The 17,379-nt window shown below is 55.2% G+C and overlaps 1 protein-coding gene across 1 annotated transcript in view; it reads right to left on the bottom strand.

The window, feature by feature from the left end:
* The window catches only part of LOC119241953 (uncharacterized), a 1,281,278-nt gene that overhangs the window by 1,172,158 nt on the left and 91,741 nt on the right, over window positions 1-17,379 (bottom strand). The window contains exons 5-6 of the mRNA XM_037507637.2: window positions 12,217-12,409; window positions 11,738-11,901 (exon numbers count right to left, since the gene is read on the bottom strand). Of these exons, the coding sequence (XP_037363534.2) occupies window positions 11,738-11,901; window positions 12,217-12,409 (357 nt within the window). The remainder of the gene's footprint in view (window positions 1-11,737; window positions 11,902-12,216; window positions 12,410-17,379) is intronic.

The raw sequence follows: 17,379 nt of genomic DNA on the forward strand, positions 1-17,379 counted from the left end.
TCCCCGAATCTTGCAGCTTAAGGGTTGACGGCTACCGCCACGAAGGTCCTCAGATGTGGTTCCAGGGCTTTGGGGGACATCCATTCTGACCCCCCCCCCGTGCCCTCACCCGATTAGTTGTTAAAGATTTAACATCACCCCTGCGTACCCACGCAGGCCCGGTGGAAGCATGGATATGTAACATGAGAAAGGGAATACGTGCTGAAATCAAATAGGATAAAATACCCCTCAAAAGCCTGACACTGCAAATCAACAAGCCCCGTCCTCGCTCCGGCTGGAGCTCTCTCCGTATTTACGAATGCGCCCAAGATGGCGGTTTGTCTGTGCACCCAGGGGGTGTAATCTGGCCAAGTTACAGTCTCTGCACTTTTGGCAAAGAAGGGGGGACATGCAAATTGTGTGCATGTCAATGACTACGTCGCCTGCGTAATGAGATGCCAGAAAGTTTGAGGCTAAAACACTTATTTACATGAAAAACAAATCTGTGTGGGATACGTATTTCTCCCCTTCACATCTCAACACACTTGTCACTCAAAGGCAGAAGGCTCTACTCCACAAAGCCCCTCCTGTCCCCGGCCCAATTTTCATTCTCTTTAGCTTTCAGCTTAACTCCTTGAGGGCTGGAGGCCACCAGGTGTTCACAACAGATGCCTCTACTTTGCTGCCTAGGGAACCACGTTCAGAGAGAGGGTGGGGCTGGGAGGATGCAAATTCCCACCATGCCACAGCTATTTGTATGATCCTTGTACAGAACGTAAATTATTTATTCAATTTATGCGGTGAGGTTGATACAGCCCAGGAACTTGAGAATCTGTCAGATGACTGACCACCAATGCAAACAGTCCTTTTCTTTTCAATGTGATGAAAGCAGGCACAAAAGCCTAAAGTGGGGGCCTCCCTGGTGGTGCAAGGGGTTAAGACACAACCTATGAAGCTGTCTGCAGCCTCTGCAGCACAAGTTCGATCCCCTGGCCTGCCAGGTAGCAACCCACAGGGCGCAGCAGACCTCTCCTGACTCGCCCGCTGCTCCCCACAGCCGTGAATTTCAGTCCATCCGCCAGTTCTGCTCCCCACTCTGTCTCTGGTGAATCCTCTCACCCCCGCACCTCTGGCCTGTACCCCAGCTCTTGTATGCATAAATAAATAAATCTTTAAAAAGAAAAAAAGCCTAAAGTGAAAGTGGTAAAGATAGGGAGCCGGTGGTGGACGGGGTCGGTTACTGCTTGGAGCTGCCTGCAATATTTCTCCTCCATTTCCCTTCTTGTAGGCACAGACTCTGGGCCTTCCTGATAACGAGTGATCATGTGACCCAATCCCGACCACTCATGGTGACACTCTTCCCCTGGACACAGTGATTGGCGGCGAGATGGGCGCATCATCCAAGAAGAATCAATCAGAATCTGTCCTGGGATTGATAGGGAAGTGCTGCAAGTGAGACTCTTCCGGCTGGCATTGCCAAAGATGAGCTCGGAAAGCCCAGTTGCTGGTGGTTGTCTGCTGTCTTCCCACCATCTCGCGTCTGAACAGTCTGTCACCAGAATGAAGCCAATTAGCAATGAAAAACAGAGGGAGGAAGGTTGTGGCTCAGGCTTCTGGCATTCCCTCCCCCCAACTCCCTGTTCCCCCAATTCTTCCTGACTCTCTGAGCAACTCGGGACTCCCAGACACGTAACCTAATCATTTCCCCTTGGCTTAAACAAGCTGTTTAAGCTTGCGGGACTTTCCGTCACTGAAGACATCCTGACTTGCCACAATAGATGGACATAGATCTGTAATCACACTTTGGTGTCTGATAAAATATACTTAGCATTTTGTGCAAGTTCTTTAATTTTGTTTCCCCTCTTTGCAATTTAAGTGATTAATTAGTTTAAGTCTAGTAAGTCTCCAATTAAAACCAAAGAGTCTCTATTTTTGTCTCAATTGTAGTTGAGATCCCTGCTTTTTATCACTCGTGTGAGCATTTTAATTTGCCGTATTCCACCCTTTGTGAAATATTAAGGAGAAAAGTGGAATAAAATAGGCAAATAATTAGACTAACACTACCAGAAGGGCAAAGTTGCCCACTTTGCGAAAACTGAACCAGCAGCAGCAGGCGACACGCAACGCTACTGTTGAAAGGTGAGGAACAAGGTCACCTGGAAGGTGGACCCCAGCCTCAAACAGCTGCCCCGTTTACTTAAGTCCACCCCTAGGCGGCAGTGGAGGGAGCACCCACCATTCCAGTCATGGGGGGCTTGCTAACCAGAGGAATGGGCTGTCACAATTGCCTCTGTCTCAAGTATGTGGTCCCAGGGAGCTAAGGAGTCGTTTCGGACATTTGAACACCCACCCAGAGCAAAGCTGTTGTTATGCTTACAGGCCTTGGAAGCGGCCGACCAGGGTGGGCTTCTACCTCTGGCTCTCCTAGCCAGAGAAACTTGAAGAAGTGATGTAAGTGCTACACGTGTTGGTGTTCCCCACCGTGAAAGGATGATGACAGCACCTACCGCACAGGAAGGAGGTCAGGAATGGCTCAAGTTCAGCTTTGTCAAGTGCTAGTACAGCACAGGCTGCCGCACAGGATGGGCTCGTGGAGCCACAGTGGCAGGCTTGTCCCTCCTCACCCGCCCCCAGGGTCTCCCTGCAGGTTTGCCAAGGGGACTTGCAGGCAGAGCCCCAGGCAGGTAGTGATTCATCCAGAATCACTGCTGCTACCACAGGAGCTGCCAAAATGTACTACTCCTGAAAGATCCTGACACCCTGATATCACTCCCCCATCTTTTGCAAAACAGCTGCAGAATGGCAGTGGTTGACATTTAATTTTGTTATTGTTGGGCTGTGGTTTAAGCGACGTTCCCCATCACTGAGCCTGTGACATCTCTGATATAAACAGCCATCACGGTGATGATGATGGTGATGCTGTGCCGACTGTGTGCATGTGAACTGGCCGCACTGTATCCTGAGTTCTTTATGAAGAGACATCCAGATACACACAGCTGAGCTTCCCCAGGCTTCTCCATCCCCTCACTACTTAAGCAGGAATGGAAAAGACGTCTCAACTACCCAATAAGCTCCAGAGGTAAACCTGTGCAGGCTGAACGCTCCCTGGCAAGGTGGGGGTGATTTCACCGTCTGCCATCTGGTCAGTGACCTGGCCCTCTTGGACATCCCAGTGTCCGTGCCAGGAAGGGGACCCTATACCCAGGCTGCTAGCAAAGCTCTGGTCCCTCAACAGAAGAACTCCTCTAGGCAACAGTCCTTCCTTCTAAGTAAGGAAATACTAAGTAAGTGCCCACGTGCCAAAGCCCATCATGAAGCCTGGAAGGAAAGAGGAAGCCAGTCACGCAGCCTCAGTCTAGGGCTCGGGGAACAAAAGGGAAACCAACCCAGAGGTGGGGGGGAACTTACGCCCAACGGGGGGAACAGCTGCAGTGGAGCAGGCCAGAGGCTAGCAGGGCCGGCCGAGCAGAGAGCCGGGCCGGCAGAGCTCATGGCTGCCATGGGCCTCATCCCCTTCCTCGGGGCAAAGTCTGGCATGTACTGATCGACCAGTTGAGTTCCGTTGTCTTTTATTTACTCACTTTTTAAACACAGACGCAGAGTCTCCCAGTCCAGAGTCGCAGTGTTGGAAACAGGTCTGGCCACTTGTCGTGGGCACCGTCCAAACACACGTGTGACCTTTCCGAGGGAAATACCGTCACCACCCTCCGGCCCCCTCTTAAATGTCAACTGTTGCCATTCTGCAGCTGTTTTGCAAAAAATGGGGAAATAATATCAGAAACCATCTAAAAACACATTTGGTTGTTAAACAGCAGCAACTGAACATGGCTCCTCTCTGAAATGACCTCCGTATCCACGCGTCCTCTCTCCCTTTCCAACACTAGAGCTACCAGGTGAGAGGCGGGGCAGCCCCTAGGTCCCACCCCACCTGGAACGACGAAGCTGACCGAACTTAGAACCAACTGGTCAGATGCTCACTACTAGGCAGAGCTCACTACTGCCCACGGAGAACAGGCGTTTCAACAAAGGATGAACATGGGCCCTGGGGACTCTCACCGCGGCCATGAAGCGGCTCGTATTTGGCACATCTGGGGAGGTGGAATGTTCTAGTTGGAACTTGGCAGGTGAGAAACTGGAGCTCTGATGGCGCTGGCTGGCTGTCAAGGACCACACCAGCCGGGCTTCCTCTATCATTTATCCAGCTGTCTCAGCTGAAAATTCTGGGAGTGGCTCCACTTTCACTGGGGATGAAAACAGAGACTAATACCAGGAGGCTTTAGGTCTAGAGTCTCGGATCTTTCCTGGACTTCAAATATGACTTGGCTGATCTAAATGTGCCTTCCCCAGTGCTGATCCTTCGAACCTAAATGATCTCAACAGTGCCCCAGACTTGGGATCGACAATTTCTAATTTGGTTCCCCATGGGGAATGTGCCCAGGATCCAGAGGGGTCAATAAAAAGCAGAGATAAAGGGGAAAAGAGAAAGGAGAATTTAGGAAAACATCACAGATAGAGCCACCATCTGCATGACAGAGAGAGACTGAATCTCAGGTTCCTCATCTCCCAAGTCCTAAATTCTGACATAGGACCTCACTATATTTCACAATAAACTAACTGATATGCATGCAGCTATCCAGAGCCAAATACTGAACTGTTACAAGTACTGAAACTTTAACTCTACAAAGTTCTCACTGATTGGGGTGGGGTGGGGTGGGGTGGGGTGGGGTGGGGCGGCAGAGACAGAAAGACCATCGCCCTTACCCTCACTTAGTATCCAAAATATAAGGACCTCCTCTGCAGATGATAGAAGACATGGCAAAAGCTTAGACTATGAGAAGGTCTCCAAAAACTGCTTTAGCTAATTCTCCCAAATTTTAGCTATCTGCTTCTCTTTGAGTTATTAATTCCCTTTTTATTGTCCCTATTATTTATGAGATTGGGCTTCATTTCTGGAGATTTAGAATGTTTTGTATAAAAATACTAAGTTTACCATTTTTATATCTATTGCTGAGTTCTCAAAGCCGTAGCATTTCTTTACGATTGACTTTTTCTTGGGGACACACACACCGTAGCCACTATGGTCAAGGCATACTTCTCATCTGCTAGGAATACCATTTTGTTTCTGTTTTGCAATCATACCTGATTGGTTGTGCTATTCATCACGTCTCTGTTTTTATTTATGTGTTTATGAAGTCTGACACACCAATAATAAGAGGATTTTGAGGGGAAAATAGTAATTTGTTGCCACTACAAGGGATGTGATGGGATCATTTCAGCTCAAGTTATTTGAAATTACAGAACCATGAAACCAAACTTAAAAAAAAAAACTGAATTATTTCTAATAGCGGAATTTTTCAGCATCTTAATTTAACTAAAAGAAAAGGTTTAAATAGATTTGAGGGTTTAAATACTTCTGAGGAAATCAGGGACTGGAAAGCCAGGATGTCTGATTCACCTAAAAGTAATTAACAAAAAGTAAGTTAGATCATTATTTCCTCCAAGATCATAATTTAAAAGGAAGCTGATTTATCTGAACTGATTGGGCCTTTCAATCCCAACAGAAATGCAGACACTTGGTTGTTAAGGAGAGAACAGAAATGAGACCCAATTAAGCAACACTCTCTCTTACGGAGGGAAAAAAAAAACACGATGAAGATAGAACTGTTGCTCAAATGTGCTCAGAAGAAAGCAAGAGAGTTGAGGGTTTTTTAACCTCTGGTTGAAACCTCCATCGATTCAAAAGTAAGACCCATCCTGCGGGGAACACGAGATTTCATGGATTTCATGGCAACGTTTGACGCGTGACTCCACGGAGGGGGCGGACGGACGGAGAAGTGCTGACGAGGGAATGAGAAAAGGAGCTCCTAATCCTTCACGCTTAGGGTTTGTTAGGGGCCAAACTGTGTCCCTGTACATAAACGTGTGCGTGGTTACGTGCACCTTTGCAGAAAATCCCAACCCAGTTTCCAGATGGAGCCTCGCCATAGTTTGGGAGCTGACGATCAGCCCCTGTTCGGTGGGTCTAGGGTGGTCCTTAGCCTGGAAAGTGCTCTCCACCCTGGTGTTGTCCAGACCACCCCCTCCTAAGCCATCCGATGACTCGCTGAGTTTATGGGCCGGGAGAATTAATCTTCATGGACATCAGCTGAGCACAGCACCCAGCTGAACCTGAACTTCTGCGTAAACCCTCTGTGCCTCAGTTGCCCCGTCCAGTCAGTGTGGCTGACGATCTCTAATCCATAGGGTGCTGTCAAGACTAAATAAATTGCAGGCAGGCAATGCGCCAGTAATGGCTATGTCACTTGACATCTCTCCCCCAGCCCCTCAGAATGTGGCTTCAAAGGAAGGAGGTAAAATGAGGGCTCAGTGTGGCCTAGGGACTGGGGTTCTCCGAGAAGTCGTGATGAGGACACAGACCCACACGGGGAAGACCAGGCGAGGACACAGGCCAGAGTTGGCCCCTGCCGGCTGAGAAGAGAGGCCCCAGGGGACAGCAGCCCCACGAGCACCTCCTCTCAGACCCCGTGCCCCTGAGCTGAGACACGACACGCTTCTGTTCTCGAAGGCACCAGTCTCGGAGCTCGGCTCTGGGGGCCTGAGGCGACAGCACAGCCCTGGGAAGACAAGCCAGGAGATAGCAGCTGTGGCCAGGTAGAGACGCAGCAAGGGGGCAGGGCAGGGCGAGGAGTCAGACAGGACTGAGTTCAGACAGGTCAGATCCCGGGAGCTCAACTCCTCATCCACCAGAGGGGAAGAGTCCCCGCCAGGCTGCAGGACCGCTCGGGAAAGGCAGGGATGCAGGAGTCGTGGCGGCCGGGCCTTGCCATCCACAGGCCACCCGCTGACATAAAACCGCCCTTGACCTTCCCAACTCCCTGATGTGCCAACAGGACTGAGTCTCAGCATCCCTTTCCAGCTTGGCCCGCTGCCACCTCTCGCTGGTCCTGGGGCACACCCCAGGCTATGAGCAATGGGGCCCACCCAGAGGGTCAGGAGCTCGGCCTGGGAGGAGTCCCGGGGAAGCCCCGCACGCCGGGAACCTGCCACACTGCAGAGGTGGGACAAACAGCCAGCGGCACGAAAAAGACACGGGGCAGCAGAGCAGGCCTCTCCTTCCCTGAGGAGAAGGGCACTGGAGAAGCATCCTGTGCTCCAGATGTGCGTCTGCATGAAGACTCTGCAGGCCAAGCACCGTTGCTGGGGGAGCTCAGCACAGGCCGGGGGGCTCTCTCGGGCCTGGCCGGGTCAGGCAGCAGTCTCCTGGCAGGAACAACTCACCAGGAGTTTCTGACAGCGGCCAGGCCCGGCGGGAGGGCCCCCCCCCCTCCCGTTGCCTGCTAATGGTGTGGAAAGAAAAGCAAAGTCTCCCTCCTGCCCGCCTGCCGGAGGGTCACCGGCAGCTGATGGAGAGGCTCTGGCCAGGGGCAGTCTGGCAAGATTTTCAATCCAATTTCTCCGGAGTGAAAGGCTAACAGGATAAGATCTCTCCGTGTTAACAACCTGGATTGTGAGTGAAGTCTCGGGTTGGGGCGAGAGATGAGGTCAGGAAATCAAGAGCTTACCTCGCCAAGCAATCTAGTCCCAGCCCCAGGGGCCCGGCCTCCCGCCGGAGCCTGCTAATCTCGTGTCGAACATGGCCCTGCGTGGGCACTGCCCGCCCCGCACGCGGCCACCTGTTCCAGGGCGGCTGGTCCCGCCGGCCCCGCCGGCCCTGGGACTCCTCAGTGGGGCGGGGCCGGGCCAACATCATTTCCCAAAGGGGCAGTCTCAGGGCCAGGGACCCGCTGGGACGGTGGGTGAACTCCCCTTTCCGCAGCGCCCGCACGCCCAGGTACATGGTGAACCCAGAACTGCAGGCCAAGGAACACCTCAGGGATCTTGTCCTGCCCAGGGTGAGGGCCACACACCCTCTCAGGACGCCGTGCCCCAACATCACAGAGCAAATGTCAGGGAGGAGCCAGTCTCCACCATGGACCCAACATCCCCGGCCCCATCGTGGGTGCTCTGGCTCCCTGGAGCCCGCCAGCAGCCACAGGAGGCTGGGGCCCGTGACCCGACCCAGCAGGACCCCGGCTCGCCTTCCCTTTGCCCCACTGCGAAGTCTGGTGTGGGCGGCCAGCTCCACGAGCAAGTTTGCAGCACAGATGATGCTCAGGGACATGGCTGCGCAAAACACATCGGGGTTCCATTACTCTGAAGCGCAAAGCCGATAAACCCAAAGATGGAGCATGCGTGGGGGCCTCTGGAAGGGAGGTGTTGTGACCAGAAGGGGACCGGGAACCACCCAGGGTAGGGTGTTCATACCCTGATCGGGGTGCGGGGTCTCCGTGTACAAATCCATGGAGCGCTGCACTTAAGATACGTCCTTGAAGGGGCATGAGTCACGCCCTGCGTTTTCTAACTGCCAGCCACAGACTGAGCGCCTGCTGTACACCCACTTCCACCCTGGCGCTTTGAGAGTGTGACGCTGCTGAGGACAGCTGTAGGTGCTGGTGTCCCCTGGTGGGCCTGGGCTCTGTGATGGCAAACACCCCCGCAGCCTGCTTGCCCCTGCGGGGCAGGAGCTTGGGAATACAGAGCAAAGGACACAACACCGGACCCAGGCAGAGCAAGACATCCAGGAGTAAGTGCTCAGAACAACTCATTTTCTCTAAATCCCTAGGAATAAAGAAAACTCTATTAGGAGGGGATTGGTAAGGCCAATCCCTGCCCGCCCGGCTGCTGTGGGCGCTGGGCGCCCTGGGGGAGGAGCAGGCCTCCGGGGAGTCACGCAGCACAGGCTGACTGGCTGGCCTGCCTGGGGACTGAGATCAAAGGAAACAAGCAGAAATCTCACAGAGAGCCTGGGCGGATGGGGGATGAGCACTCAGAGCTCCTTCTTAGGCCCACATTTGACCTGGGCGGGAAAAGTGAACGGGGCATCCAAGGCAGGGAAGGGGCCGGGATGCCTGTGCAAAGTCCCCAGCGCCAACCCGGGAGCCCAGCCTGTGTCCTGCACAGTGCGTGGCGCGGAGCTGACCTCACATGCATCTATTGAGTCTGCACGTGCTCCATGAACGGTCGCGGGCACTCGTGCAGCATGTGTGGGGGTAGCTCAGCCGCTGGCATCACAGCAGGGCTCATGGTCTGGCCTCTAACTGAGCGGCCGGCCCCTACTCCACCTGGACCAAATAATGGAGTCACCAAAAGTGCTTGTTTAGTGAAAGGAAGGCTGGCTGAGCCAAGGTGGGGGGGGGGGGAGAGGCAGAGGGAACAGGGGGTGGAGATGAGGGGGAGGAAGGAGGAGGTGGGGCACTGGCAGCAAGAGGGAGGAGGGGGACCCGAGGAAGAGGAGGGGAGTCAGGGCAGGCAGGAAAGTGAGGACCAGGGAGCAGGGAGGCGGCCAGTCCTCTGGGAGCGCATCTCTCAGTGTTCCCGAGGCGGTGTCTCCGCGGGAGAGGGGCGGCGATCTGGATGAGTCACTCCTGCTCGGAGGCAGCAAGGGTCAGTCCTGCCAAGGCCCTGGGGGAGCAGGTGGGGCTGCGACCCCCGCTCCCCTGCCCAGGCAGAAGCTTCGCCAGGGGCGGGGAGCCCGGGGCGGCAGTTCCTGGAAACGGCCACCAGGTGGCGTGTGCGCCTCGCCGTCCCGCGCCGGGTTCGCACCGCGGAACCGAGGCTGAGGCCGGGACTCTGGAGAGTCGGGCCTGGCCGGACCGAGCCAGCCCCCGGGGCGCGGGGCGCTCGGGTGGGCAGAGCCGGCACCCAGTCTGCCCATGGGCAGGTCTACGCTCTCTCTCTCTCTCTGGGGGCCGGGCTTGCCTTGAGATGCTCCCCAAGAAACATCCTGAGTGAGGAGCGGGGAGCAGGGGTGAGTTCAGACCCAACCCCTCCTGGGCAGCGATTACAGAACGGGGTTCCCGGGGAGGCACCCCAGAGCCCAGTCTGAGGGCGGGAGCAGGAGGGCAGGAAGGGTCCCCAGTCACTGAAGAACCACTGTTACCACTTCACACCCTGGGCAGCCATGCCACAAAAAAATGTGGAGGAACAACAGTCCAACATTTAAAAAGCCTTCAAGACCCTAATCCTAACCCTAGTGCCCCCCATGGCACTCACTGGGGGTTCTCTTTCTTGAAGGTGCACCTCAAATGGATTAAGCTTTAGGTCCACGAAACACGGGGCGGCCCCTGCGTGGCAATACTAAGCACGCCACTTTACACACTAGACACCAGGCTCAAGGATGCTCAGCAGCGACCCCAAGACCCTGCGACCAGCCTGGCCAGGCTCCCCCTCACCGCCGGGTCAGCCCGCCGCGGTGTCCGTGTCCGCTCCTCCGGACCAGCACCACAGGTCACTCGCCCCCGCCCCACCCAGCTCTCCTCACTCCTCGCCGAAGTCTCTCCCCGCGTGTCCCTGGGGTGTCGGCCTGAATGGCGAGGAAGCCCCCAGCAGGAGTGTGCTCTATGTAATGCGTGCGCCTCCACTCACCCTCAGCCTCTGCACGGGCTCCATTCAGTAGGCGCTCAATCTATGTGCCTCTCACTGCCGGTGCAGTATCCGCACGGGGGTAGGTAGGGGTGGAGTGTTGACAAGTAGAAAATGAGACTGTTTCAGAATTATGGAGCAAATGAACAGGGAAATGTATCGTCTATAATAAATATACCTCTGAAGAGCCTTAGAAGAAATCAATGAAGCACAGCTTCAAAGTCCCGGGGAGTTATAAATCAGCAGCCTGATAGACAAAAGTGCATCCGAAATCATTTAAAGTGCACCAGAAATCATTTATGTCTGAGTAATTAGAACACATTGGAACGACTCCGTGGCATTGAACTGAAATTGAGCAACATAATGTTTATGAAATCCCCGCGGACGCAGGACGAACACCAGAAAGATGAAAGTGCCATTGAAAATCCCCCACCTGTCCAGAATCCTCCTGCAGCAGCCCCGGGGGCTCCTGGGGGGGCAGATGGAATTTATTTTTAACCCAAGCTCAAATTTGCTTTTTTCTTCTGATTTAAAAACATCTGTGGTCCCAGTTGCAGGGGGACTGCATGTCAGAGAACACTGTTTCCCCATACGACCCCCACTTCCCAGGGGAAAGGGGTCTTTGATGAGATAGAAAGGAGATCCGGGGAGCGTGAGAATACAGTTTTCCAAAAGAGGGGGTCATTTTAACAATCCCATCTCAGAATCCCTATGGGATGGGGCTCCCTCCCACAGCCCCACAGAGGGGGAGCAGGCGGGAACTGATGGGGAGCTGGGAGCCTGAAAGGTGGCTGCACAATAATCAATCCGAGGGGTCCCTGGAGGGGGAGAGTCAGAGCTGCCAGGCTGGGGAAGAGGGACTTCTTTTCTTGAAATAAATCCTATGTTAACTGCAGGGTTACACTGTTACTCCTCCAAACGTCAGCTGTGCCATTTCTGACGCCCAGGCGTGAATCCACTCATAGGACCTGGCTGGAACAAATATCCCCACTGGCTTTAATTTGGAGTAAAATAAGAATAAGGCACAAATCCAATGTGAGACGAGCAGGCAGCGCCCGCACCAAGTACCCTTTCCACAGCCCTCGGCGTGGCAAGGGGCACCGCCCCATAAACACCGCCCCAGTACAGCACCCATTCCAGAAAATTCCTCCCACTAACATTAGCCTGCACCCACGCCAGGAGAGGCCCCGACATTCCATGTCTCCAACAACTCAGAGACATGGAGGACTGAAACCCCCCCCCAGTGCCCCCAAAACACACACAAGAAGCCGGAAGGCTACGGTGGGTCCATCTTCACCTGTGCAAACGTGGGGGGCCGGAGACAGTTGAAGGACATCCACCTGGATGGCAGGTGCTGGCGCCTGAAGGTGGCCAACTGCCGCCAGGCCAGCTGTTTTCCATCTTGTGGCCTCTGTGATCTGCCTCCTCTCCAGATGAAGCCCCTCAAGGGCGCCAGACGGGCTTTACAAAATGAAATCAGGCACCTTCTGGGAAAGCTGTCAAGAACTTCCACTGCTCTGGGTTAGAGACAGCGCCCACCCGCGATGTGGGGTTCTTTGTGGGTTGAATCCTGTGCTGCTGACCCCTTTGGCCTCATCTAGCAAACAGCCATTCTGGTTGACCTGACAGTGCCTGGAAATCACCCTCCCCTCTGACCACAGGGCTTTGGCACATGCTGTCCCCTCTGTTCTAACCCTGCCCTTGCCCTGATGCTACACTCCTGCTTCAGAGTTCAGCCCATGAGTCACCCCCTTGGGGGACCCTAGAGGTACCCACCATCTGGGTCAGGTTTCATTGTAACTGGTCTTCCCAGAGCAACATTCCTCCTCACGGCACGCTCGTCTCTGTGAAGACGTTTTCCAGTAGGGACATCTGCTGAATCCCGTCTCTTCCACTGGACCGTAGGCTCCAAGAGGGCAGAGCCACGTGTATCCTGGCTGACCATTACAGCCCAGCAGTTGCACAGCACCTGGGACATGTGGATGTCGTGGAGGTGAGTAGGTGCGTGGCTGGCTGGCTGTCTGGATGGATGGATGGATGGATGGATGAATCATTGGGTTTTGTTGCCACTGGCTTCTGAGATTGGCCATTTTTATCAGTTAGAAGTTGAGGACATGAAAATACAAAGCAAAAGGTTACTGAAGGGTGAGAAAAGTCTACTGGAGCTAAAACGACAGCGGCTATAGCGCTGGTGGGAGGGGCGCCCCACTGGTGCCCTGCTCCCTCCTCGCGCGGCTGCTGGCCAGGTGCTGGAGGCCACTGTGCGCACACGGGCTTGACTTCAGGTCACGAGGTCTCACTTGGTTTGGCCACACTCTGGGCTAAAGCAGCCCTGGGCCAACCTTGCCTGAACACCTCTACATGCATGAACCTGCAACAGTCCAGGCCAACACTGCCCCTTGTCCCTACAGGGAACTGCACCCCTGGCAGACGTCAGCCTGGAGGCAGACCTCCCCCTGCAGCGACTGGCATCCCTCCAGAGAGAGGGCCCAGCAGGCCCTCACGAACCACTCCCATCTCAGACAAGCCCCAACAGAAAACAGAAGTCGGTTCAATATGTTTTGCTAGTAATAGTATAAGCTCATGGCCTACTGGAAATTCACATTTAAAATTCACATTTAAAATACAAAATCTCACCTAAAATGAGACAGCATCTCCCAACACTGGTAACGAACATCGAATTCAAATCCCTGCCATGGGCTGGGAGCAGGAGCCCAGGTGTGGCCCAGCGTGTTACAGGTAATCAAGTCCATTTCGATCCACATTACGGATCCCTCCCCCACCCAGTCATTTTATTTCTCAGCAAAATCATGACTGAGAGTATTGAACTACCTTACAGAGATGTATTTACTTCCTCTAAGTTCCTTCGTCTCTCTTGATTAAAAGCTATGTGTGATATTTGTAGTTATCAAACATCAATATTTGGCATGGATTTACGGAATGGAGATGGGGGAAGAAAAGAATCTGACCATTTCTATAAAGGGTAAAACCTTGAGCAAACAGACTGCATTTCTTATTAGGGGCACCGAAGAGCAGAGACTCATTTCAGAAGGGACCTGCTGGACAAAACCCCAGCGGCTTTGTGAAGCCAGTGATCAGGGCTCAAAATGATATTTTGGATTTCATCAGGAAAGCCAGCTACCTTCAGAGGGTGGAGGATGGGGTGAGGACCATGCAGCCTGCCTGCCAACTATTACAGCTGCTAAGGTTGCAGCTGGCGGGCCTCCCCAGTGGCGCAGTGGGTTGAGCGCTGTGCTGCGAAGCTGCCCACAGCCTCTGCAGCATGGGTTTGATTCCCAGCCGGCCAGGGAGACACCCACATGGCGTGGCAAACTGTTCCTGTCACCTGCTGCTCCCCTCAGCAGTGTATTTCAGTCAGTCTGACTGTTCTGCTCCCCACTCTGTCTCTGGTGAATCCTCTCACCCTCCTGCGCCTCTAGCCTGTACCCCAGTTCTTGTATAAATAAATAAATAAGTCTTCAAAAAAAAAAAAAAAGACTGCAGCTGGCTGGCCCAAGGAGCAGAGAGGACTCCAGGGCTAGAGCTGGGCAGAGCTGACATCATCACCATCACGACCTCCATCATCACCACCATCACCACCACCACCATCATCATCATCATCATCATCACAACCAACCCTTCCTAGTGCCCACCTCTAAGGCTTCACCCAGATTAACTCATTTCACCCTAAAACAGCATGAGGATCAGCTCCATTGCACAGATGTGACTGGTGTGGCAAGGGCCCAGCCGCCTGCCCCAGCTGACACAGAGTGGGTGGCAGAGCTGCAAGTCTGCTGCAGGCTGCTTGTAGAGCCCACGCACGGCATTCCCAGGTCAAGGCCTCCCTCCCAGGTCAAGGCCTCCCTGGAAGAGGCCAGATGCCCGGGACCCATGCGCTGTGGCTGCCTGGCAGCTGCTGCCATTCTGTGTGCTGGGTCCTTGCTGGGGTCCACCCTCTGATTCACACGTGGCCATCACCAGGGGAGCTTAGGCTCTGCCCTGCAGTGAACTGGAAGGTACAGCCACAACTGCCCCCGGGGAGTTCCTAACATGCACCCAGAGGGCTGAGGGCACAGGTGTGGTTCACAGCCGTCGGGGTGGGAGTGACTGGATGCTTCTGGGAGGTGGCTGCTCGAGGTAATGCAGGTCTGTTCTGTGACCAGACGAGATACCTCAGTCTCTGCCCAGGAGGAGTGGGGACCTGTGGCCACCCAACAGCAGGCCCAGGGCTGTGCATGGCCCACGTGCTTGTCAGTGGGGGAACAGGTAAATCAACTGCGCAGGACCTCACAGTGAAATACTACGCAACTGTCTAAAAGAACAGCTGCCGGCAAAGACTCAGGCCTGTGACTGATTCACCCAGGGATGCCTAAGAGAAAGAAGGCAGTTGTGAACGAGCAAAATCAGCCTTTGTGAAGGAATCAAAGGACAGGTGAGGAAAGGGAGCATTGGCCGAGGATGGGGAGACTTGAGACACCCCAAATCAATCAGACAGATTCATTCATCCATTCACTTCAGCAATGAGAAATTGTCCAGTGTCCAAGGCATTCTAGGGGCTCACTAGGAGGTGAGGGCAGAGAGGACTCTGCTCCTGGCCTGAAGTTTGAGCTGACAGTGGAAACCAGTCAGTATCCCTGAGGCACCATCCTTCCGGAGGGTGGGGGGCGGGGGGCGGGGTTGGGAGGAAGTCACTAAATAGATTTCCTCTTTTATCTGGCAGAAAGTGGTGGAGGGAAGTGGCAGGGAGGCTCCCGGACCGGCAGACTCTGCCCGGGGTCTGCCACTTAGCATCTCATGCTGGCAAGCCTGGCTGGCTGCCGTCAGCATCACGTGGCCAAACTCGTGCTGCATTTTGAAGGAAATGAATTTAAGTCTCCATGTCTCCCTTCCCTGAGTATCAGCTTTGTCCTTCTGCTCTTAATGCTGTTTTCTCATTCGCACACTTGGTTTTCAGCCAAGAAGATGCTCCAGAAAGGCCTGTTAGCCACGAGAGGCCTGGGTGTCTGGCAGGGCCCCTCTGCTCCTCCAGAGGCTGCTGTGCAGGGGCTGACCAGTGAAAAAGGCCCCAGGGGTCCCCAGGCGTCCTCTGGCAGGTTGGCCTCCTGAGCCAGGACCCAGAGATCTTGCTCAGGTGCAGAGAGGGTCACAATGCTCACCAGCTGGAGACCCTACAGGGCCACACACCAAAGTCAAGTTCAACTCCAGGTCCACCATGGAGCTCCGGGATGCTGTCCTGCTGGTCTCCACCATCCCTTCCTCAGAATCTAGCTACACAGAAGCCCGTGGCCTGCGGCACCTTCGAACACCCTGAGCTCACCCTCTGAGCACACCCTCGGGCCCCTAAGTGTCTCCCCTTCCTTGGAGCCGTCTCTTGCCACTCTCTGGGCGACTGGTGCCTATGGCGATTCGCTTCCACTAAGAAGCAAGCAGACTGTGCCTCCAGCATGGGTTTCTCTTTATTCCTTGTTTGTCTTTCCTCGTATTCCTCTTTGATCCTCCAGCTCGCGGCAGTGAGGGCGGTGTTGCGTGTTTAAAGGGCGGGAAGGGGGAGCTGGCTGAGAAGGGGGTGAGGGGGCGGGCTCCAGTGGAAAGAGCCACTCGCGCCGCCCGTGGGGGTTAGACGGGCGTTTGTGGCAAGGGTTTTCCAGTGGATCCTGACGGATGGTTAGGAACCTAGAAGTTTCCTTCGACTTGCAGGGGACCTGAAGCAGCGGGCATCACCTGAGCACGGGCGCACGGGGGCTGTGGCCCGCAGAGACAGGAGGATGCGGGGGCACCGCAGGATGGGGCGAGGCACCGTGGAAGCAGAGGAGTCTGCACTGTAGTCTCGCGGCGCCTGCAGCTACTGACCACGGAGCGAGCCCTGCGGCAAGGCTGACCCGGGGCGAGGGAAACACCGGGAGTGGAGGGGTCAGGGCTGCTGTATAATCCAGCACTGCATGGGCACCGGGGCCGGCAGGGCCCGCTGGGGAGCGTGGATGAGCGCTGCGGGCCTGGGTCCTGGCACCTGCGGGAGGGAAGCAGTGGGGAGGTGGGGCTGCCCTGTGCCCAACGGTGCTTGGTGGCTGCTGTGCTTGTCCATGAGCAAACCCCCCCAATGGCGGGGTTAGGCCCTGGGGCGCTGCTGCCAGGACGCCCAGGCAGATGCCCCTCCCTGGCGGACCCGCAGTGCGTGGCACCACATCCACGGCTGCCCACGGGTGGCAGGGCCTGGGGTCAGGGGTGTGCACCCTGAGATACCCGGCCAGCCTCCTCTCACAGCCCAGCACCCCAAAGCTCGCCTCCATCCTCTGCCGCTCAGGGGTGCAGGACAGGGAGCAGGCCTGTCCGCCTTGTCATTATGGACCGAGTGGGGCGCAGACCTGCTCAGAGCAACTCCTTTTCTTGTTTTCCTTGTTTTCTTCTCTGCCAATCCCCAGCCGAGAGAAGGCCCCGGGGGTGGTGAGCAGTGCCCAGGACAGGTGCGTGGAAGGGGCAGGGGCGCGGCCTGTGCATGGACAGAACAGGACCCAGTTTCCTTTTGGGCTCCATCCACCTCTCAATAACACGGGTCACTTTTGCCAAATTCCAAAAGGTGGCAGCATTCCATTAAATATTCATTGGCTGCCGAGGCTGCAGCGGCGCATCCCAGTGCACAGCGTGGGGAGGAGGGCGGGAGGCAGGTGGGGGGGACAGGAAGGCCGTGAGTCCAGCTGTGTGCCCTGTAGTGGGGTGCAGGCAGGTGCTGGACAGGAAGATGCTGGAGCCCTGCATGAGGCCGAGACAAGGAGGACCTTCCGCTGGTGAGGGCTTCCTTCCTCAGGGACTGTACTGAGGGAGGACGGACCCACAGCCCTGCCAAGTGGTGTCCCCTCCGCTGGCAAGGGCAGGCCCTGTGCCCTGCTTCTAACCAAGAGAAGGCAAGAGGATGCCACTCCTGCTGACGTGGATGGTGGGCCT

Source organism: Talpa occidentalis, unplaced genomic scaffold (genome assembly GCF_014898055.3).
Source record: "Talpa occidentalis isolate TD23 unplaced genomic scaffold, MPIMG_talOcc4v2.1 talOcc4.12, whole genome shotgun sequence".
Lineage (NCBI taxonomy): Eukaryota > Metazoa > Chordata > Mammalia > Eulipotyphla > Talpidae > Talpa > Talpa occidentalis.